Source organism: Xenopus laevis, chromosome 2S, assembly GCF_017654675.1.
Source record: "Xenopus laevis strain J_2021 chromosome 2S, Xenopus_laevis_v10.1, whole genome shotgun sequence".
Lineage (NCBI taxonomy): Eukaryota > Metazoa > Chordata > Amphibia > Anura > Pipidae > Xenopus > Xenopus laevis.
Genome location: NC_054374.1, coordinates 81,453,001 through 81,471,128, shown reverse-complemented (window position 1 = coordinate 81,471,128; position 18,128 = coordinate 81,453,001). Strand labels below are relative to the sequence as shown.

General features: G+C 46.0%; 1 protein-coding gene across 5 annotated transcripts in view; it reads right to left on the bottom strand.

Moving 5' to 3' along the window:
* Positions 1 to 1,548: 1,548 nt before the first annotated feature.
* The window catches only part of srrm1.S (serine and arginine repetitive matrix 1 S homeolog), a 49,268-nt gene continuing 32,688 nt past the window's right edge, over positions 1,549 to 18,128 (bottom strand). For 3 of the 5 annotated variants that reach the window (XM_041583160.1, XM_041583162.1, XM_041583163.1), the window contains 7 exons: positions 8,733 to 8,868; positions 8,581 to 8,622; positions 5,977 to 6,078; positions 4,187 to 4,657; positions 2,980 to 3,172; positions 2,728 to 2,889; positions 1,556 to 2,424 (listed from right to left, as the gene is read on the bottom strand). In XM_041583160.1, coding sequence (XP_041439094.1) covers positions 2,320 to 2,424; positions 2,728 to 2,889; positions 2,980 to 3,172; positions 4,187 to 4,657; positions 5,977 to 6,078; positions 8,581 to 8,622; positions 8,733 to 8,868 — 1,211 coding nt within the window. In that variant the 3' untranslated portion in view covers positions 1,556 to 2,319. 5 annotated transcript variants of the gene reach the window in all.

Here is an 18,128-nt window from a genome sequence, read left to right as displayed (position 1 = left end):
TTGAATTCATTGTTATCATGCACCAGAAGCTATATCCAGGGCTGCCATCAGGTTAGCAAGGACCAGTCAACATGGGGCCCCAGTGGAGATGGTTACACTCTTAATTTACACTGCACGGATCACTTTGTTTTAAAAGTCCACCTATAGCACATGCAAATCCCTGCTGCTCCCTTGCAATACACACTAACCTTAGACCTACCTTTTCCACATCACTTCTGGGCAGGACAGCCACCAGGAAACTTTGGGGCCGTGTACAAATTATTTATATAGGGCCCTCCATGAACACAATTGCAAAGTACCAAGGTTTTGGCCACTCCCCTTGCGTGTACTATATAAACAGCTGATGTTACTCTATAATAAGCAGTTCCATTAACGACTGACTAAATTAATGGCTAACTGAGTCAGTCAGTTCAATGGGGGTGAGTGACATTTACGTTAAATTTAACTCCTACCCAGCAACTTGCCCCTGCTTCACTGCTCAGCCTTGTCACTGTTTGATTCACACATTTCTACAAAGTAATGCAAGTTGTTGCATAAGTTACATAAATTGCATATGCACAGGGCCAATAATGTTGCTGTGGGGTCTAATCACTAGTCATTCCACTGCTGAAAAGTTAATGTACCGGATGCTCATATCAAACAGTAAACTGCTCCCAATATAAACAGCTGATGTTTATCTAGAAGTAGACAGTTTTATTAATCTGCTAATTAATTAGTTCAAGGCTCAGTGGAATACATTTAAAACCTATCCAATGATCTTGTAGTGAGGCCAAAAATGTTAATGTGCTAATAAGTCTGTCTTTTAAATGGGGTTAGTAAAGTGTGTGTAAATTATGCAAGTTTCCTAAAAGTTTTTGCATAAGTTATGTAAACAGACCCCATGATCTTGCAGTGGGCCCAATTACTGAGCATTCCAATGCTAAAAAAAAAAATAGCTCTGTATACAAACATCTGATGTTATTCTATAAGTAAATAGTTTTATTAATGTAAGAGCAGACTTTGTCTTTATAGAGCTTTAAAGGGGTAATTCACCTTCAGAACAAAGTCTGAATAGCCCCACCAGTTAGAAGAAACATTTTTGCAGTTTATCTTTATTATTTTAAATGGATAGTTTTGAAGCCAGACCATAGAAGCTGTGGATCACTGCTGCTAAAAGGCTCTCTCCTCTGTTCTCTGCTGCCTTTCAGATAGGGATAACCGACACTGCTTTCCAGTGTGCCCAGAAGCCGACACTGATTTAGATACTGCACATGGCTCCCTTCTCCTGCTTCATTTGCATTTCACTAATCCTATTGGCTAAATCTTGCCAGCCAATCCCATGAAAGATATGCAAATGGAACAGGAGAAGAAAGCATGCACAGAGTCAGTTCAGTGTGATTTTTCTATCTACATGTAAAATACATTAGTATAATAAAAACAGTGGAGTCAGAGGTACCATAAACTGAGGAGTCAGAGACGTATGATTTATGTACACACTCCACAGCCATGTTGTAGACCAGTGGCACTTTCATACAATGCAAGACAACCCCAAGGAAGCACACAAACAAATGTAGTCTTTATGTAGAAATTTACTTTTTAATCCACAAATCTTAAGACAACTTTTGTTTAAGCTTTGGAAAATGAAAACATTACAATAACCAAGATCTGGGTTGAGGTTTTTGATTAAGTTTAGGAGAAGGGAGACAAATGAGTACCCCAAAGGCGTGTGTGTGTGTGTCAGGGGGGCTGCCTTTAATAAAGTAATTAAATTCCAGTGTTCCAAGTTAGCTCATTAAAAGAAATACCAGCTGTAATACGAAGAAAAACATGAAGGTGTTGTATACATGGGGACCAGAGTTAAATTGTTGTTGAAAATATACATCAGTACAGAACACCACAACCTTATTGTAAAAGGGTTTTTTACATTTTAGTTGTGTTGCAATCCTTTCACAAAACAATGTATATTAAACGGCCTCCATCTTTATGTAAATATCGCATGGCATTTCTTTTATACATTAACATTACAAAGAGAAAGCCTGTACAGTTATTTAACTTGGTATATCCGAGGCATGTTTATTGATGGCGTAGGAAGAAATAAATAACCCTGAAAATGCGGGCACAGGCAGTTTCATTTTCTCTAAATTTATAGCCACCCTACTCTCCAGTTACAATCTTCCTTGCCACTAATCATGAAACAATTGAATAGTTCTGGTTTTATGCTTTAAATGGCAAAAGGTCAACTATAGTATAAGTGACATATACGAAACATAGAAATGCATTAACAGTTGTCTGAAACCGAGTAAGAAAAAAAATTTACATTGCAGCAAACTGAAGCGACAACTAGGAATGTGGAGAAACCTGCGATTTTCTCATCGAACGCAGAGCCTTCTCTCGTAAATGCTTCTCCAAATCGTCTAGAGTTTCTTCGCCATCGCTTTCAGTCTCCTGGTGGGGGGGAAATGTACAGGTATTTTGTTTAAGGAGGTACACGCCCGGCATCAGCAGAATTTTTATTATGCTGCAGCAGAAGACAGAAAAGGAGGCAGAACAGTGATTGGTGACCAGAACTAATGGTAAAGGGGTTCTTAACATCCCGCCATCTATTACATCAGACAACAGATGTGTTACGAGTGCATGTACATGAAAAGGCAGCATTTCAACAAGTCGTGACCACCAGTTTAGGTCCTGACTTGGTTCGTAAATGGTAAAATGTAAACCACGTTATGCAGAGATTTCCATTCTTCTCACCTTCTTTGCTTCAGTATCTTCATCTTTATCTACTGGCTCAGGAGAAGCAGCTGAGGCTTTTTCCTTCTTATGTTTTTTGTGTTTCTTGTGCTTCTTCTCCTTCTTATGCTTCTTGTCCTTTTTCTTTTTCTTCTTTTTTCCTCCACCCTCCTGATCAGATATCTGAGGGGTCAAAAAAACAAGTTTTTTTTTGTTTTGTTATGGAACTGAAAACATTTCACCTAACTTATCTATTGATGCGGTTACTCTTACCTGAACAGGTGACTGACTAGGAGTTGTGCTCTTGGCCCTTTTGGCAGGCTCGGGAGCTGGAGACCAGTTGCGGGACTGAGGCAGTGATCTAGGTGGTGAAGGAGAAGCTTGTTGATTTTTAGGAGCTGGCTCAGGCGATCCTGACACTGATCTGGATGTGGTTGCCCTTCTGGCTGGTTCTGGACTTGATTCCCTAAAGACAAATGTTCATAATAAATAGTAAACATATTACATGAAAATAAAAAATGTACAGTAAAACCGTACATTCAATTTTATATCTACCTATATTAATCTATATATAATGATATATATATTTCTCTCTCTCTGTAGGTTTGTTCTTAAAGGGCACCAATCATAACTAAAATCATTTACTAAGTAAATACACTATGTGAAAGTTCAAGAAATCCGATTTTTAAAAGTTAGAATTGTTTGTATAAATCAGCTCACTATACCTTCTGTAAGATCTCCCCTATCTGCACTGCAGTTCTAGCTGAGGCAGACATCTTGGATTTCACTGGCTCCTCCTACCTATATCTTCCCAGCCAACTGCAGCTCTGAAATCTTGCACATGCTCAGTTGAAATTCCTTGATTGCTTAGCAACCCTTCTAAGCTATTTTTAAATCAGCCAAACCTATGTGTTAGCTGCTGTTCAGTAGTGCTGCCACCTGCTGGAAGTTAGTGTGTGCCCTTCATTTGCAGAATAACATCACCAGCAGGGGACAAGATAGGGAAATCTCCTGATACTTCTAGTGGAGGAGTTTACTAAGACAAGGCATTCTGGGTAGAATACTCAAATCAGTGCTACAATCTGAGCATGCTCCTGAAATTTGCATGTTATAGTCTCTGTTATAGTCGCAGTACGGTCTCCCTCAGTGAAAGAATCCATCTGACAAAGTAAGGGATTTTTTTAAAGCCTGCAGCTTTTTTCAAAAAACTATACATGTAGTTTCATTAAACGTGTTTAGGTTGTTCTGGTCAGATTGTGGTGTTTTACTTTGGCTGTGATAGGTGCGCTTTAAGAATTTTTACGTGAGTTGGAACAGATTCATTTTCATATTAAATGCAACTTAGTATTTATTTTGACCTTTCTGTGCTCTGCAGTAAACAAAGCCATATATCTATGCTTTAATATTTGTTGAAATAAGAATAACAATCCATTGTTAAAGTACAAGGTGAATTGGTATTTCAAATTCAATATCCGCTTACTTTTTTATTTTCTTCGGTTCTGGGGTTCTAGACACCCTTCTGATCGGCCGTGGACTAGGAGAGGGGGATGGCTGCCTCCTCGGTGGAGATACTGATGGAACTCTCCTCTGTTCTGAAGGGGAATCTGAGCTTCTGTCTAACCGACTGAGTGGGGAAGGAGATAGCCGATTAATCTGTGGTGATGACCGGGTCTCACGGCCCGATCTGGCTTGAGGAGACCCTTTTCTATGTTTGGATGTCAAAGATGGGGAACGCCTCTTGCCTCCTGGAGAGCCCTTATGTTTGGGTGGTGGTGAGCCGGACATTCTACGTTTTGAGGGGGGAGTTAATGAGACCCTGCGTTTTGGAGGAGGCGGATGAGGTGATGAGTTTCTTCTTTTGGGTGGAGGGGAGGGAGAGTATCTTCTTTGTATAGGTGGAGAATATCGCCTTTGAGCAGGAGAATGCCTGCGTTGGGGTGGAGACGGAGATCTATGGAGAGGAAAAAAACATCATTACCTATAGCAATAACTGGATAAAAAAATCACACACAAGGAAGTACGTGTTTCTGACAAAAAGCACTACTGTGGTCAGATAGCAGCACTTCCCTACATACAAAATTATGCCAACCCACAGGCCCAATGCAGGGGTCAAGACCTAACCCCCAAAAGGGAAAAAAGTTATAAACTAGAAAAGAAGGGTCAGAAGTAAAACAAAGGTGGCTGCTGTGGAATTCTACACCTATGACTAAGCGCCGGAGGGTGCGAAACGCGTAAGGTGGGGTATGTGGGGTTGTATGTACTAGCTACTGTTTTAATGTGAATTACAATAAATTAATATTTTTTATTTGAAGAGGCCTGGGACTTATATCGTTTTTGATATAAAAAATTTTTGTAGTTGAATGCCTTTCTGAACTGGGGCGAGTCCCTTGTGCCTGGCTGATTAATGATATGGACTCCCGATTTTGAATTACAATGCTGTGGAATTCTGCATCCATGTATGCACACTGAATCGTCTAAAGTCTGGAGACGGGCGTGTCGGAACTGTTTTGCTCAGCTATAAGAGATTAGACGTGTATCATTATTTTTAAACTTTTATTGCAAAACCCCCTTTTTCCTCATGGTCCTACAACGGTTCCTTATTCTGAAATTATTTCTACTTAGACTTAAAGGGCACATTTAAACAAAAAAACTGTTTCAGAACCTGCACTTGGACAGTTATATTTTTTTTTCCATATGTCCCTGGGAGGAGATATTGGTGGGACAGCTTTGTTCTGACAAATGCATGCTCGCAATGAGTCTACCAGCTCAATCATTATGATTGTGTGCAATGTGACATGCATGCACATAATAATCGAGAGCTGTGACTTAATACAAAATTAAACTATTTTCCCCCCAAACTTGGGTGCAGGCTCTTTTTTTTTATACCATAGCAACTACAGTTTCTAAGCCTAGCTGGATAATGTTGTCTCACTTTGACAGTGAAGGCAAAATGAAGAAAACTGTACACAATGATTCAAAGATGAGACAAGAATGACACACAAAAAAGAGAAAAGGAAGGTACAAGTTAGCACCACTGGACAAGAATATGAAACAATTTCAAAAGGATGGCTGCAATTAAAATACAGAAGTGCTGCACCAGAGTGCTATAAGGAGGCAGAGATTTCTGGGTATTTTTGTAATCCCGGGGCAAGTTTTGGAATACAATAAATAGATCTACACCTATAAGCTTGCTCAGTCAAAACAATTTAGAAGTAATCTACATATAATATTCATTTTTAAGTAAGGCCATTTACAGAAATCAGCAGTTACCTGCGTCGACGAGAAGAAGAACGACGTCTTCTGGGGGGAGGAGCAGGGGATGGACTTCTTCGTCTTCTTGAAGGGGGTGGAGAAGGGCTTCTCCTTCTTCGGCTAAAAACAAAGGTGTTTTACATATAAATTTAAATTATCAGTACCTCCACCCACTCCATGCACATCTGTCTCTGCTCAAGATATTGCTGAGCACTTCAAAAACAAAATTGACACTATCAGAAGGGACATTACACTACTCAACCCCCCTAGACTTCCACCACCCTCCCCAGTCTCTCCTGTGCTCCTTCACCCGTCACTGATGAGGAAGTCTCAAAGCTTTTGGCCTCTTCTCACCTTACCACCTGCCCACTTGATCCAATTCCCTCAAAACTTCTCTGCAATACAAATCCTTGTCTAATCAAAGCCTGAACTCACCTATTTAATCTTTCACTCTCAACTGGACTGTTTCCTTCTCAACTAAAACATGCTCGTCACCCCCATTCTGAAAAAACCCTCTCTTGATCCCTCCAATCTAGTCAACCTCCGACCTATCTCTCTGCCCTGACTCGACTAACTAATGATCTTTTAACCGCTAAAGCCAACAACCATTTCTCAGTACTAATACTGCTTGATCTCACAGATGCATTTGACACTGAAGATCACCCTCTCCTCCTCCAGTCAGTTGGCCTTCGTGACACAGCCCTGTCCTGGTTCTCTTCTTACATCACCAATCGTTCCTTCAGTGTCTTCTACAACGGAGTAGCATCTTCTCCCCTACCTCTTTCTTTGGGGTTCCTCAAGGCTCTGTCCTGAGCCCATTTCTATACTTACTCCCTCGGCAAATTAATCAACTCGTATGGTTTCCACTACCACCTCTATGCTGACGATACTCAGATCTATCTCATCTCCTGATCTCAACCCAGAACTCCTAACTCGTGTCCTGTCCGCTAGCTCTACCTGGATGTCGCAAAGCTGCCTTAAAGCAAACCTCTCTAAAACTGAAATGTTTCTCTTTCCTCCAACTAACACCAGTAACATTCCAGAAGTATCCATCATAGCTATCAATTCCACTATCACCCCCTCTCCCCAGGCCCAGTGTCTTGGGGTTATCCTAGATTCTGCCCTATCATTCACTCCTCATATCCAGTCACTTAAATCATGTCACTTCCACCTAAGGAACATATCCAAAATACGATCATTTATCACCCAAGATGCTGCCAAAATTCTTATTCACTCTCTCATCATATCACGTCTAGACTACTGTAACTCTCCTTTAATTGGCCTTCCCCTCCAGAGACTGTCACCTCTCCAGTCCATAATGAACACTGCTGCAAAGCTCATACACCTCAGCAACTGCTCCTCCTCTGCCTCGCCATTCTGTCAATCCCTGCACTGGCTTCCGCTACCTTTCATTCAAAGCACTTCATAACTCTGCCCCACCCTACAACTCTGAACTCATCTCTATATACTCACCCAACCGCTTACTACGCTCCTCTACTGACCTGCTACTCAACTCTTCTCTCATTACCTCCTCACATGCTCGCATTCAAGACTTTGAAAGGGCTGCACCCCTCCTCTGGAACTCTCTCCCACGGTCTGTCCGACTTTCTGCTTTCAAGAAATCTTTTGAGAAGCCTACCTTCACTCACTGAACTACCAAATGCAATACCACATTTCTCGCCCACTTAATTCTATCTTGCCCGCTTCCACACCTTGTGTATTACTTCTTTCCCTTTAGAGTGTATGCTCTTTTGCACAGGGCCTTCCTCACCTTTTGTACCGTTATTGATTGTGATGTATGCAACTCCTTATTTTCTATGTATAGAATTCATGTGATTTAGTTGTATAATCACATTTACTTTACAGTGCTACGCAATATGTTGGCGCTATATAAATACATGTTAATAAAAATAATAATATAACACTAGAAAATAAGATTTGTGTCTTTTTCAGATTTGAGACCAACATTGTAAATATTTTTTTGCAGACAGTCCTAATTTGTTTAAGTTCCTGGCTGGGCATCTTCTTTTCCAGGGTATGAATATACATGCTGGTTCCTTGTTAGGTAAACATTTGTGAAGAGATAGGGACTAAAGGATTGACCAGTTGTTATAAAAGGCAACTCCAGACTGGCTGTTAAAAGGTATACAATTATATTTCCATATTTTAGAAGTGACAACCTCAGGAAAATTTCTTGGAGTGGCACTTTTTGAATCATTATTTTTTCATCTACAGTATGAAATACTTGGCCAACTGCTCCCCATAGAAAGGAACAGGCAGCAGCTAAAACTCCAGGGCTGCACACTGCTGTTCCAACTCTAACTCGTGCCTAGGAATATAATTTAATACAAATATGTATGTTTATTAAAGAGACTTATGAATTAACAGCCTACTAACTACCTTTACCGGTTTTCTTTCTGTGCTATAATAAGCAATTTCAACAAAATAAAATACTATGCAAATATTCAAAGAAAACAAGGTATTGGGCAGCAGCATAGCACAGTGAACTACAACAGCTACGAGGTTTCTAAAAACCACTAGGATGTGTTGAATTTTGTCAATTCATGATAATGTAACAAATTTCTCAAAGAACTAGCAAATAAATGTCAAATCTAAACCAACCTTTTCAGCATAGGGGACTGCCACCTCTTTCCAGTCAGCATCCTGATAGCAGGTCGGAAACAAACATTAAGATAATGAAAACCTAAATCGCTACAGAAACCTTCAAAACACACTGGAAACAAAAAGTTCTACAACAATGAAGAATTGTTTACCGTGGTGAGGATTCTTTAGCCCGTTTTCGTGAAGCAGAAGGGCTACGAGAGTGTCGCCTCCTCCTTCCAACCTCTCCATTCTTTACAGAAATACGTTTTGGCCTTTCGTCTTCAGAAGAGGATGAAGAACCACTTTCTGAAATTTAAGAAAAGTTGTTGTTTTGCCTAAAAATAGCAGGACTGAGCAAAAAAATACTCGTTTTAAATATGCATAAAGAAGCCAAAAAACAGGATTTTTGTTACTCACCGTTAAATCTGTTTCTCTGTAGTCGAAAGGGGGACACAGGGACCGATGGGGACACAGGGACCGATGGGGTTAAGCTCCATCCTCCAGGAGGCAGGACACTTGAAGTAATTAAAGGGGCGTGGCCAACGGGCTTTATCCCTCACACTGTACATTCCTATTCAGTTTGTTCCAAAGCTGCTAACGTAAGTATTAAAACTATCAACAGACAGAAAGTAAACCAAGGAACTATTCAAACGTGACCAAGCGGTCACCAGCTCGCCGAGGCGGGAAGCCCTGTGTCCCCCTTTCGACTACAGAGAAACAGATTTAACGGTGAGTAACAAAAATCCTGTTTTCTCTGTCGTCTTAGGGGGACACAGGGACCGATGGGGACTTAACAAAGCAGCCCCAACAACAGCAGGGTGGGAGCGAGCTGTATATACATATATGAATTTATTTGATTACGGATTGCAACACCATCCGTCCAAGAGAAGCTTCGGCGGAAGAATATGTGTCGACTTTGTAAAATTTGGCAAATGTATGAGTAGAGGACCAGGTAGCCGCCTTACAGATTTGCTCTAAGGAAGCTGAGTTACGCCATGCCCAGGAAGCACCCACCGCTCTGGTAGAGTGAGCCCTGAGTCCCTCTGGAGGAGGTTTTCCTTTTGCAGAATAAGCTTGCTTAATCGATTCTCTGATCCATCTAGACAAGACCGACTTAGAAGCTGGCTGACCCCTGCGGGGACCAGATGGAAGAACGAACAGAGCAGGGGATTTCCGAAAGGATTTGGAACGATCAATATACCATCGCAATGCTCTGACAACATCTAACTTGTGTAGTCGGCGTTCCTTATCATTCTTCGGATCTGGACAGAGAGAAGGAACTACGATTTCTTGGTTCACATGAAATGCAGAAACAACCTTGGGCAAGAACGTCGGTACCGTTCTGAGAACAGCTTTATCTTTATGGAATATCAAGTATGGAGGTTCACATGAAAGGGCGCTGAGTTCCGATACTCTTCTAGTAGATGAAATTGCCACCAGAAAAACCACCTTATAAGTAATCCATGTATCAGAGACTGAACTTAATGGTTCAAACGGTGGATCGAGCAATGCTTCCAGCACTAGATTGAGGTCCCAGCCTGCCACGGGTGGGCGGAATGGTGGCATGATGTGTGCCACTCCTTGCAGAAACGTGCGTATAATATCTTCATTCGCTAGGCAAGATTGAAAGAGGATTGACAGAGCCGACACTTGAACCTTTAAGGAGCTAAGCTTGAGGCCCATTTTTAAACCTTGTTGCAGAAAGGAAAGTATTCGTGGTAACTGTAGTTCAAGGAAAGGAAAGTCTGACTCCTTACACCAATTGTAGTACGAGTGCCAAACTCTGTGGTAAGACCTGGACGAAGATGCTTTTCTAGCCTTCAACATGGTAGGTATGACCTCTTCATCTAATCCTTGGCTCTTCCAGATGGAAATCTCAACAGCCATCCCGTCAAAGAGAACAGTCCGGGGTTGTGGTGTGTTATGGGCCCCTGCTGCAGAAGATCTGGTCTGGACTCCAGCCGAACTGGCTGAGCGATTGACATTTCCCGTAGATCGGTGAACCACGTTCTCCGAGGCCAGTATGGTGCTACCACAATTACCGTCAATTGAGATTGTTTGATCTTTTTGAGCACTCTCGGTAGCATAGGAAGTGGAGGGAATACATAAGCTAGATTGAAATTCCAGTGCTGGGTCATGGCATCCACCCCCAGTGCCAACGGATCCCTGTAGCGGGCGAAAAAATTGGATTTTTGTACTTACCGTTAAATCCATTTCTCTTGTACTACATTGGGGGACACAGGCACCATGGGGATAAGGATCCTGTTGCTGGAGGATGGACACTAAACAGTTAACGAAGCTCCTCCTCCGGCACTGGGCTTTATCCCCTGCCTACTTCCTGTAACCCTCAGTTTTTTGACCGAAGAAGGAAGGACCACCCGGAGAAGTCAACTTGCAAACAGAGGAGAAACCTCGCCCCCCTTAAACTTGAACTATAACTACAAAACGATTAAAATCTGAAAATATAGGGAGGGAAGGCCTGTGTCCCCCAATGTAGTACAAGAGAAATGGATTTAACGGTAAGTACAAAAATCCAATTTTCTCTTGCCTAGATTGGGGGACACAGGCACCATGGGGACGTCCCAAAGCTACCCATGAGGGCGGGACCTATATCCCCAGGGCTCAGGAAACAACAGCCTGAAGTACCCTTCTCCCAAATCCTGCTTCTGCTGAAGCGAAGGAGTGTATCTTATAGAATTTGGAGAAAGTGTGAATGGAGGACCACACTGCCGCCCTGCAAACCTGCTCAGCGGAAGCTTGGTGACGAACCGCCCAAGAAGTGCTTAGGGATCTGGTGGAGTGAGCCCGGATTCCGGCAGGCGGAGTTCTACTCTTAGCTGCATAGGCTCTGATGATGGCTGTTCTGATCCATCTTGAGATCGTAGCCTTAGAAGGGCGGAGGCCCTTTCGAGGACCCTCTGGAATGACGAACAGACTATCCACTCTCCTGATACTCTTAGTTGCTGAAAGGTAAACCCTCAAGGTGCGCACCAAATCTAGTGTGTGAAGCTTCTTCTCAATTGCCGACTTGGGATGTGGACAAAAAGACGGCACCACCATATCCTGATTAATATGAAAATCCGACACCACCTTGGGAAGGAACTCTGGAGTTGGTCGCAGCACCACCTTATCCTCATGGAATACAGTGTAGGGAGGCTTACATGATAAGGCTGCCAGTTCCGACACCCGTCTGGCCGAGGTGATTGCTAGCAGAAACACCGCCTTTATAGTTAGGGTAGATAGCGGGATCTCTCGGAGAGGTTCAAATGGAGGATCTTGCATAGCAGATAGCACCAAATTGAGATCCCATGGAGAGACAGGATGACGATATGGAGGGGCCTGCCGAAGGGCGCCTTGAAGGAAGGTCTTAATGTTAGGTCGCAATGCCAACTGCTGTTGGAACAAGATGGATAGTGCCGAAACCTGAACCTTCAGAGAACTAAGAGCCAGACCTTTATTCAAGCCTTCTTGCAGAAACCGCAATATGTTTCCCTCATGCAGGACCTGTGGGTTCTCTGAGTTGTTCTCGCACCAAGCAATGAATGTCTTCCACACCCTGTGATAGATGCGAGCGGACACCGGCTTTCTGGCCTTCATCAATGTAGGTATGGCCTCCGTGGGAACCCCAGAGTTGGAAAGGATGAGGGCTTCAAGAGCCACGCCGTTAAATCCAGCCGTGGAGAATTCGGGTGGAACAGCGGTCCCTGTGACAACAGGTCCTCTCTGACTGGGAGATGGAAGGGAGCCTCTGCTGCTAGAAGCATGAGTTCTGCGAACCAGGGTCTTCGGGGCCAGAAAGGAGCTACCAGTATTGCTTCTACTGCTTGTTCCTTTATTCTTCTGATGACCCTCGGAAGTAGGGCCAGGGGAGGAAACACGTACACCCTTTGAAATGGCCATGGAGCCACGAGTGCGTCCACTGCTATCGCGAACGGGTCCTTGCTTCTTGCCATGTATCCTGGCAGTTTGTTGTTGTAGCGAGAGGCCATCAGGTCTACCTCTGGCGTACCCCATCGTGCCACGATCTCCTGAAACACCTCGGGATGAAGGCTCCACTCTCCCTGGTCCACTGTCTCGCGACTGAGGAAGTCTGCTGCCCAGTTGTCCACACCTGGAATGTGTACCGCCGATATTGCTGGTACGTTGTCCTCTGCCCACAGAAGAATCTTTCGAGCTTCTGCTAGGGCAGCCTGGCTTCTTGTGCCTCCCTGATGGTTGATGTAGGCTACTGCCGTCATATTGTCTGATTGTACTCGAATCGGCCGACCCTTCAGGCAGGTTGTCCAATGGGATAGGGAATGCCGTATGGCCCTGAGTTCTAAGATGTTGATGGGAAGGGAGCTTTCCTCTGCGCTCCATTTTCCCTGAACAGTGAGGTTGTCTAGAACCCCTCCCCAGCCCTGGAGACTGGCATCTGTCGTGACAATAGTCCACGAGTGGTTGGGGAAGAGTTTTCCGGACTGCAGTGTCAGAGGTCGAAGCCACCATGACATGGAATCTCGAACTGGGCCTGTCACCAATATTCTGCGATCCAGGTTCCCTTGAATCCTCTTCTGGTGCTGCAGTATTAATCTCTGCAGCGGTCTTGTGTGGAGCTGAGCATAAGGCACTGCTGGAAAAGAGGCTACCATCGTTCCCAGGGCTCTCATGGCGATCCGTAACGGTATGGAAGTGTTCCTCTGAATGGCTAAGAGCCGAGTGCGGAAGGAAGCTATCTTGTCTGGGGGAAGGAAGGCCCTTCCCCTGGATGTATCCAAGGTTAGACCAAGGTACTCCGTCCTTTGAGAGGGTGTGAATACTGACTTCTGATGGTTGATAATCCAACCCAGCTGGGATAGAGTTGTCATCACCTTTTGAAGGTGGATTGAGGTCTGGGACAGAGACGGGGTCTTGATGAGAAGATCGTCTAAATATGGAATGACCCCCACTCCCTGGAGTCTCAGTTCTGTCAGGGCTGCAGCCATCACCTTTGTGAAGACTCGCGGAGCGGAGGAGAGACCGAAGGGGAGAGCCACAAATTGCCAATGTTCTCCTGCGGCAAAGAAACGAAGGAATCTGTAATGGTTGGGATGAATAGGTATGTGTAGGTATGCGTCCTTGATGTCGAGTACGGCCATGAACTCCCCTTTGTCTAAGGACAGAAGAACGGATTGCACTGACTCCATCTTGAAATGTTGTTTGCGGACGTATCTGTTCACCCTCTTGAGGTCCAGTACTGGACGATAAGAACCGTCTTTTTTGGGTACAATAAAAAGGTTGGAATAGAAGCCTCGACCTCTGTCGCGGGGAGGAACGTGTTGTATGACCCCCGAAATTGCCAGGTCGTGAACGACAGATCGATATGCAGAGCGCTTGGGTTCCTTTGGTGGCAGGCGGGAAACGAAGAATCGTGGTGGGGGAATCTGAACAAAGTCTATGAGATAACCCTGGGCTACTATCCTTTGTACCCAGGGATCCTGTACTTGCTGTTCCCACACCTCCCGAAAGTGTCTTAGGCGGCCGCCTAAGAGGATGCCCTCGGGGGTGGGCACCCCCTCATGCGGAGGAAGACTTGTCTTGAGAGGGCTTGTTGGCATGTCGAGTTGCAGACCAGCTGGAGCCTTGCTTGGACTGAAACCTGGAACGACCCGCCGACTGATGTTTATCTGTCTGTGACCTCTGTCTCTGCCCCTGTCCTTGACGAAAGGGCCGGAGAAATGGCCTCCTCTTGAAAGTGGGACGCTTGGGTCGGTTCTGTGGAAGAAGGGTGCTCTTACCCCCAGTAGCCTGAGATATTATTTTATCAAGTTCTGCCCCGAAGAGCTGTTTTCCACCGAAGGGAAGACTGACTAGTGATCTCTTTGATGTAATATCTGCGGACCATGTCTTCAACCATAGAAAACGCCTAGCTGCAATGGACTGAGCTGAGGCTCTAGCAATTAGTTTTGCGGCATCTAGTGCTGCCTCACAGATGTAGGCATTTGCATCAGCGATCTGGGACAGGATCTGATCAGTAGATGGGTCCTCCGAGCCAATGAGCTGTGCTACTTGCTCGACCCAGACCTCCATTGCTCGTGAGACCCATGCAGTTGCGAAGATGGGTTGTAGAGCTGCACCCGCTGCTGAGAAGATGGCTTTGCAGAAGCCCTCTAGACGTCTATCAATGGGGTCCTTAAAGGATGCTGCATCCGCCACAGGAATGGTTGTGGTCTTGGACAGCCGAGACACAGGAGGGTCTACAGTAGGAGGAGAGGACCAGAGGTCAATACACTCCTGTGGAAAAGGGTAAGACTGAGTGAAACGCCTGGATAGTTGAACCTTACGATCTGGCGTCTTCCATTGTGCCTTAATAATGTCTTCTAGCTGTTCATAGGCTGGAAAGACTGTATTAGACTTCTTCTGTCTTTTGAAGATATTCTTGCCTGGTTCAGCACTAGTCACTGAGTCCTCAATATTTAAAGTCTGAAGAACAGACTGGATCAGGTTTTCTACCTCCTTATGGGAACGAGGGGAATCCTCTTCCTGATCAGAATCATCCCCTGAAAGAATCTGGCCCTCTTCTCCTGAAAATTCTTCCTGCTCCTCAGGGGAGTCTGGTGGAGAAGGAAGCTGTCGCTTGGAAGTGGCAGCCTGGGCCTGCGCTCCTATCCTGGGTGGCTGCCCAGATAGGTGTTCTAGTACCTTGTCTAAGGTCTCTGGTATCCTGGCGAGGTTCTGAAGTCCTGCCAGCGATAAGGTTAGCGCTCGCACCAGTTCGGAATCCGAGCTACCCTGGCTAGCCGAAGCTGCCGCTGAGCCGGATGGTAGGGTGGCATTAGGTTGGGAAATAGCAGGGGTAGAACCCTCCTGGCAAGATACACACAACGATTCAGCAGAAGCGCCTGAAAATTTGGCCTTACACCCAGTGCATGCAAAAAAGGAAACTGCCTGTTTGTGCCTAAGAGAGGATCTAGTATCCACCTTGTCAGCCATGTCTAAGGAGGGTTCCCTGACTGACTATGACCCTAGAAGTAGGCAGGGAATAAGAGGCCCTCTTTCAAGCAGTCTTGACGTTATCTGCAGTAAAGAAAGGGAACAGAATAAGTTTCTCACTAACTAAGAGAGTTAAGGAAGTATTGTAAGTAAAACTTACAGTTAGAAACGGTTAGAAACCAGCCGCAGTCTCTCACACAGAGGCAGTAGACGGGCTCCGACTCGAGTGGCGCGTGTAACAGGCGCGCAAGATGGCCGCCGATGACGTCGGCGGAACCGGAAGAGGCTTCCGCATGTGAAGCCCTCAAGAAAGATGGCGAACGCGCGCCTCTTCCTAGTACCCGGCCCTCACTAAGATGGCGGCCGCACCGGAAGAGCCGCATGGCGGCCGCGCCGCATGGCGGCCGCTCCACCATGGCGGCCGCGCCGTATGACAGCTCTCAGCTGATCTGAGCCGGCCGCGCGGAAGAGCCGCATGGCGGCTCTCAACTAAGATGAGCCGGCAGAAGAACCGCACCGGAAGAGCCGCATGGCGCCGCGCCGCATGGCGGCCGGGCCGCCTGACAGCTCTCAGCTGATCTGAGCCGGCCGCGCGGAAGAGCCGCATGGCGGCTCTCAACTAAGATGAGCCGGCAGAGAATCGCTAACTCTCTCCTAGGAAGGCTGCGCCTACCAGGTGACCCTACCACTGCTTCACTAGCTGCCTAGGGAATTACATAAGGGGGAAAAGGGGAAGAGACAAGCTACTTACCCCTCCACGCCAGCCGAATAGTGCCCAATGCTGGTGCCTTGACCCTGGACAGACCACTGGGGCGGCCTCCGAAGAGCGGGATCCAGTAGTCACAGGGTAATGAGGGGAGCCTCAGCCTGCAGACCTCCGTGGAGCGGAAAGGCTCTAAGGGGCACAAATAAACTAAAATCAACCATAAAAATAGGATGATGTCGGCTGGGGGGGTTCTGGAAAAGGTAACCCTGACCCCCATAACTGGCATGGTACATGAATGCCTCTATACCACTGCTCCCTGCCAGAGTATCCGTCCTCCTTCTGAGGACACTAAAGAAAAACTGAGGGTTACAGGAAGTAGGCAGGGGATAAAGCCCAGTGCCGGAGGAGGAGCTTCGTTAACTGTTTAGTGTCCATCCTCCAGCAACAGGATCCTTATCCCCATGGTGCCTGTGTCCCCCAATCTAGGCAAGAGAAACCTTGTTACTTTTCGGTTGCTTCTGGAAGCCATTAGGTCTATGCTGGGAATGCCCCATTGATTCGTGAGTTGATCGAACACTTCTGGGTGTAGTTCCCATTCCCCTGGATCCAGATGATTTCGACTGAGGAAGTCTGCCTTTGTATTGGATATTCCCGGAATGTGAATTGCAGATAGCTGTACTGAATTGATCTCTGCCCAGTGTAGAATTTGTCTTGCTTCCGTCAGTGCTGCCCGACTTCTCGTGCCTCCCTGACGGTTTATGTACGCTACCGTTGTAGCGTTGTCGCTTTGAATGCGTATTGGTTTTTCTGCAAGCTGTCTCGTCCATTGAGCTAGGGCTAGCTTTACTGCTCTTAGTTCTAGGATATTTATCGGTAGTCTGGATTCCTCGGGAGACCATAATTTGGTTCCTCTGTGTCACTTCTAGGAGAATTTTCCACTTGTGCCGGTGGAATACTCCCTGAGGCGCTGGCTGCACCCTGCCCCTGCGTGCAAGACCTGCACAGCGACTCCCCCTGGCCCCCTGAAAACTTATTCTGACAATTTGTACAAGCAAGGTATCTCACCTGTGCTGAAGTAGGGACCTTCCCCCCCCGACCTCGTGAATATTCCCACTGGCCTACCTTCTGCCATGTTATATATATGAAGGTATAGTGTGTGGGGTATCGCCAGTAGATCACAGAAAGTGTTTCTCTTGGAGAGCCTGTCAGTAGCGTGCTTATCGTTGCGCTGTATGCTATAAAATGGCCGCCTGGAACGCATGTATGCGTTCCAATACGTGCGCGCATGCGCACCAGCGCGTTAATTCGCGCCGAAAAAAGATGGCCGCCGGAGAATCAGAAGGTGGAACGCATATGCGTTCCACTCTCAGGCGCTCCCGGCTCAGCGCAAGTAAGTGCACAACCAGCGCTTCCATCCTCTGACACAGAAGACGGACCATGCGCCCAACACACACAGGCTATAGAGCGGATACTGTGGCCAGCACCCCAGAAGGGCAGCGTCGGTGGAGGTCAGGGGGGGGAAGTGGAGGGGGGGGGCAATGGGGGGGAAACCAAGGTTAGGCAACGTTCCTGTTAACAGGTAAAATGCCACTTACCTTTCCCCCCACACCGGCTAGACCCTCTGTACTGGTTTCTGCAGTACAGGCAACGTCTAGGTGGTCTGTATAGCTTTATGCTAGAGAATGACCCCGGTGTGTATCACCACGTAGGGGGCTGCCATACAAAAAACAGGTAACCCTGCTTTTTCGGCCTCACCCCGGGTATCAGACAGAGCTGAACGTAGCGTCAAACGCAGATCCAGCCTCCCGGTAGCAGGACACTTAAAAAACTGAATAGGAATGTACAGTGTGAGGGGTAAAGCCCGTTGGCCACGCCCCTTTAATTACTTCAAGTGTCCTGCCTCCTGGAG